This window comes from Chelmon rostratus, chromosome 3 (genome assembly GCF_017976325.1).
Source record: "Chelmon rostratus isolate fCheRos1 chromosome 3, fCheRos1.pri, whole genome shotgun sequence".
Lineage (NCBI taxonomy): Eukaryota > Metazoa > Chordata > Actinopteri > Chaetodontiformes > Chaetodontidae > Chelmon > Chelmon rostratus.
Window position 1 is genome coordinate 19,406,626 of NC_055660.1, and position 6,000 is coordinate 19,412,625.

Here is a 6,000-nt window from a genome sequence, read left to right on the forward strand (position 1 = left end):
GTTTGCAATGGAATTTGCATTTCCTTACTACTATGATTTCTTTGCCTCTTCCTAATAAACCAGGACATTTTATGTTTCCAGTGGCAGGTGGTGCCACTTTGACAAAGTGCCACATGGCAGTGAAGCGCCAGCAGGACCATGGAGAGTTACAGCACAGCAATATGCAGTGACATTACAGCATTTCAACTCAGTGAGGGAACTGTTTACACACAAACACACACACACACACACACACACACACACACACTCTGACGCACACTCTGCACATGTCAGTACCTTCTGTGCGGATGGTGAAGGGGGAGTCCCCCAGTCGCTTGGCTGAGAACTGCCCCCCCAGAGAGGTCATTAGAAAGCACAGGCTGAAGAAGCCTATTCCCACCACGAATATCCTGCAACACAGGGGGAGGAGAGAGGGAATAGATGAAAAGGGAGTTGAGATAGATAGACATATTTATAGGGAAGGGCAGGTAAATAGATGTTTTGGGTGAGTAGTTGGGAAATATGAAGATGAGGAGGGTGGATAGTGAGGTAGCTGAGTGGATTAAGAGTGAGAGGCTTGAAAAACAAAAGGAAAGAATGTCGGCAGACGAACAGGTTGACAATTATGGAAGACAGGTTCGCGCGTCAGAATGATCGAGAGCGAAAAGAAAATAAAGAGGGAGACGAGAGAGAGAGTGAGGGAAAGCGTGGAGGAGAGCAGAAAAGGGGAGAAAAGAAACGAAAAAGCAGCCAGCACTTCCAGAAGGCAGAGCATAAATAAAGCAATGATCACACGCAGAAAAGTAGAAACTTGAAGCCAAAGGGCACCTGGAACATTTTAGTGTTTTGATGTTATCGGCTGGCGTGCATCTCGGACTACTGACAAAATAAGGGTGAGCAGTTTGTCCCTAAGTGCAGGCAAAATGGATGTGATGATTTATGTAATATCAAAGGCACGCAGAAGAAAAGGCAAGAAGAGGACAGACGACAGCCAAAAACATTCAGGCTTTTAAGGTGAGCATAAGAGTGTAAAGATAGCTAAAACTTCAGCTGGAGCCACGCAGAGTGGTCTCACTCATGCCCCTGTCTGAGCCACACAAAATTAGGTCAACAACAATGGGCTCTGCAGCACAGTCACAGAGTGAGTTACTCTGCGTCGCACTGAGCCATCAAATATGTTTGCATTCAAAGGCCAGTTCGCTGGTCACTGCTTTGTTGCTGTGTATATAAAGTGTCCTGGTAGGTGACTAAGAGTTAAAGGATAGTTTACTGGTTGCTGCAGTAGCTTCTCCTCTCCATACTGACCCCGAAGAGATCCCTTTCTAACGCAGTTCATAATGTGTGTTTCTGCTTCACTGACGCTAATGTGAGGGTTAAGCAGCCTGAGTTAGCCAAGTCAAGTGGGTATCTTTCTCAGCCAGTCAAGACAGGAGGAACGATTTCAGCCACCAATAACTCTCTCTCTCTCTGCATACTGGCATATGAGTATTGTCTTAAGATAGACTTGAACAAATGTGGCCCTCGTCTTAAAAACTGTGCTTTTATTTTAAAATCCATCAGGATGTGGGCTCCGATGTGTAGTGCAGAGCTGAGCTTTGAAACATAAACTTCTGCTATACCCCGCTTTGTGCAACAGATCTGATATTTGAAACGTTACCGTACCTCAGAAGGGAGAATAAAATGAGACTCTGTGTGGGTTCCCTCTTGTTAGACAGCCATGAGAGAGTCAGATCTTTGACTTAAAGGAGTTGAAAATCAGGTCTTTTGTATCTGTGTAAATCCTGCTCTACTTAAACTATTCTCTTCAGTGTATGGATCAAAGGTTATTTTATGATGCCAAGGCTCTTTGGGGCACCAGGGAGGCAAAGCTGTCTGTGAATCTCATCCGCTGGACAAAACACCAGCCAGCCTGCATGACTAACAAGTCAAGTCCTACTTTAAAAATGCGTGCTGCTCTGCTACTAAAACCCAACAAGAGAAAATTCTTGGAAGATTATATATAAGCAGTGCAGTACAAAGACAGATTTATGTGACAATGAATGGCTAACACTCCACTACTTATGCTACATATTTTATATTTTCCCAAATGCCCTCTTCACTTGCATTTGTATGGCAAAATGCATTGCAATTTTTCACAAATATATATATATATATATATATATATATATATATATATATCCAGCAGATGAGGAATGCGATAGTAATATCAGTAAACGGCATGAAGAAAAGGGGCTTTTGTGATATAATTATCATAATTCACTTTGTATTTTATGGCCTGGCCAACCTTGCACAGGTAACCTTTAAACTTTTAACTTCTGCATCAGAGGTTGAAAAACTGAATCTTAACATAACAAAGGAATGAATTATTCATGACTATTTCTTTCTCTTCAAAGCCGGGCAAGAGCTGTTTGCCTGAATGCACGGCCCACTGTGAAATCTGACAGCCCTTCCTGGAATGGTGCGGCGAGGAGCTCCGGTCACGCAAAGTTCTGAACGAAACCTCTTAATATTGATGAGGCTGTAAGAAATGAGTTCCTATCAACAGCGAGTAAGAATGGCCACTTAAAAGGACATTTGCTGAAGTGATCTGATTGACCCAAAGGGATCAAGATGATGTCGAATAATCTGTTAAGTATAGAGCTTGGTGGTTTGGCAAGCTCCCAGGGTGACTATAGAGCCAAGACAGAGCTGATGTGTCTTGTCCTGAGTCGTAATACGTTGGCTTCAAGGACAGGCGGTGGGATGAGGCTCTTTAGAAGTACAACACAATACATATAGACAGTGAATAATCATCATCGAGGCTCTAATCTAATGTATTGCATCAAAAAGTGAAGCATCTATGCAGTCATTACAGTTAAATTGGTAATTTATTCACGTTTTCTATACATCTTGTGAGCAAAGTGGTGAGATGACATTCTGAGTTGGATCTAATGAATCACCATATTGATTGCATTTGCAACAAGACAAACTGTAATTTGCGTATGAATACGTGCTGAAATTAGACTTCCCAATTCTGATTATCAACTTCATTTGCTGGTGGTGTAAACAGATTATTAGACAACACTTTAATGAGATGATCACTGTGATCAGCAGGTTTAGCCTGCCAACGGGCACTCCTGCATGTCGCGTTTCTTCACTGATTTACACTGAAAACATGAGGAAATTATCATCATACTGTATTTAAATTAAAGTCGCAGCATCTAAGCAGCTGACACATGCTCATTCACTATCATCTCTCATTTACCTATCGGTGTCTCCCAGGATACTGTAATATTATTATATAATAAATATTACCCCCATCTGTTCCAGGCATATTGCAGAATTAATTAGAATAGCTCAATCATTGTCAGAGAATCACAGAGCAGCAATATGTTGACTGATTTGAATCCCAGTCTCATACAATCATTGTGATCAAGGGATTATTTGCCATGAATATGGCGCCATGATCCAGAGGTACTTATACCTGCTTGGATTATGCACTCACCATACTATCATCTGGTCAGCAAGCCAAGTAGCTCAATGAAAGTGAAAATCAGAATTGCTGAACTCAGGCCTCATCCTCAGTGCGCCATATCATTAGAGTAAGGAAAACTAAAGAGGCCCAGTGACAGGTTTGAAAAGATAAAGGGGTTACACAGAGGACATGAAGCAAAATTATCTGATTTTACAGTTAACCATTATGTTTTCTAATCCACTTTATCTATTCTTCTCTCTGTGACCAAAGGATTAATAATTCTGCACGTGTTTATGTGTGCACAGGACGGGGGAGAGGTGGAAATGCTTTTAAGCGACACACAGGTTGATGGAAGAAGAAGAGAGGGGAAAAAAAGAAAAACATTCAGCTGGTGTGGGTGAGTAGAGGATGGCCTGGTGCTGTCCTAGGGCGATCGTTTCCTCTTATCATTTAGCCGTTTTCCAAAGTGGCGTTAGGTGGGTGATATGAGAGGATTAGGCCCCAGTCTTGCCTGACGAGTCTTTAATTAACAGGCTTAAAGTAAATGCTCTGCTCCCTATAATTGGATCAGAAGGAGAGATCTGCTATCAGCTAATTGGCTTCCTCACACATATAGACTTATCAGATTTTGCCTCTAGGTAGATGATTTTGAAGCGAGAGGAGTCTGCCAGTCGTGGATGAGCCGTGCTGGAGATGTAGTTGTGTTTTTCAAGAAACTTTTCCTGGCACCTGCGCTAGCCCAAATTCTGGAAAGCATTCGGGTCTTGTGGCACTTCATGCACAGATGATGTTGATTTTCAAATTTTACATTAACTGCAGTGTGACAAGCAGCATTTCTGGTTATTAACACTTCTCTGCTTTAGTTCTCTGCTATAGATCTGATGCGCCAATTAATATTCCTGTTGCCTAATAGTGAGGACGTAATTGCCGTAATCTTTATAGCCTGAAAATACTTCTACTGCCATCTAAGATAAGCACTCACAGCATCTCTTGTTCAAGTCTGGCCAGGCATCTTTCATGTCAAAACAATCTAATAAAGTAAGTCCTAAGGTCCAAATTCTCTGATTCTGGCTACTTTAATGTGAATATTTCCTGGTTATTTACCTTTCTGTGATAGTAAACTAAATATCTTTGGGTTGTGGACAGAACGAGGCATTTGAGGACATCATCCTGGGCTTGAGGAAACGCTGGCCGATGTTTTTCACCATTTTCTGACACTTTACAGACTAATCGTCTGACAGAGAAAACAATCGACGGATTAGTCGACGATGAAACTAATCGTTAGTTGCAGCTCTAAAACCAAGATCCAGGCTTGAGGCCTGTTTTCATTCTGAACACCTGTGCCACCTGTGATAAGCCCCCCACTGTCTGCTGTGTTGTCAAGGCTAGAGCAACATCGTCAGAAAGGTGCTCAACTGAGTGTGTTTGAATAAATACTTGACCTGCTGAGTAGATTGCAGGTGAATCTTTTTTCTGTTTTTTAAAACAGAGGTTGCTGCACAGCTGCTGCATCATTGCTCCAACCCACTAGAGAAATTGTTTTGCAAAAAAAAAAAAAAAAAAAACTAGCAGGTGGAAAGTAGGGAATAAAGAGTGAATGATAGCATCCACTGGAGGAGACCCTTCAGCTTTTGTACCAGTGAACTCTCAAAATTAAGAAAAAGAGTGAAATTCATTGAAGGATTTAAATCCAGCCATCAGTCTGTACCTATCAGGACAAAACAAATACAGCAGACTGGAACAATATGGCTAAATGTACTGTAAAGCATCAACTGTTTAAGTGGTTAACGTGTTTTCCCCCTCATATCTCCACAAACACAGCCCAGCCACACAGATAATGGAGCTATCCATGCACTGAGAAACTAAGTTAGCGCTCGGCTGAGTGCTAGTACAGGCTGATTTACAACGGCTCTTCCATGATTTATCGCTGCGTGGCGTCCCTTTATCCGTGCGGATCTAAATCTAATTCGTTTAGTAGAGAAACATCTGTGTGTGTTTAGGTGAGTAGGGAGACACACACACCTCGGTTCCACATTATATACACAGTGCCATAGTAGTGCAATTTGTCGGGTTTTTACAACTCCGTGGAGCCAGAACCGGATCTTTAGGCTCAGTTTCGGGACGCCTGTTTGCTAAAATGTTAGCCGAACATGTAGCCGCGAAACAAAACAAGCACATTTTAACCAGCGCTAACAAGCACAATGCTGGAGGCTAAAGGGGAACTGGGGAAAGAAAAACGTCGCCAGCTCTTTGTCTCTTACCTGAACGGTTTGAACGTCACTAGACATCTTCTGACCATTATTTTACCGTCGGTGCTGCCAGCAGTCATTTTCCAAAACGGGCGACCCCTGACATTGTTGCTAACCTCCCAACCTGGAACTTGAGGTGGCAAAACATTTTATCTGCGTCCCGTCCAGCTCGGTTATTTTAAACAAACACGGCACCCATAGGTGCTTCTTTATCCCTCCGGGTGAAATGGGACAAAGTTTCATTCAGCAAGTCTCCTTTCCTGGGCGTGAAAATGTCATTTAAAGCGTTATTCCGTCAGGCAAACACCCTGAATGTGG

The 6,000-nt window shown here is 42.4% G+C and overlaps 1 protein-coding gene across 1 annotated transcript in view; it reads right to left on the reverse strand.

Annotated features, from left to right (window-relative positions):
• LOC121604556 (alpha-1,6-mannosylglycoprotein 6-beta-N-acetylglucosaminyltransferase B-like) overlaps positions 1–5,762 on the reverse strand; it is a 111,284-nt gene extending 105,522 nt beyond the window's left edge. Inside the window, exons 1-2 of the mRNA XM_041934106.1 lie at positions 5,695–5,762; positions 277–389 (exon numbers count right to left, since the gene is read on the reverse strand). Of these exons, the coding sequence (XP_041790040.1) occupies positions 277–389; positions 5,695–5,762 (181 nt within the window). The remainder of the gene's footprint in view (positions 1–276; positions 390–5,694) is intronic.
• Between the last annotated feature and the right edge of the window lie 238 nt (positions 5,763–6,000).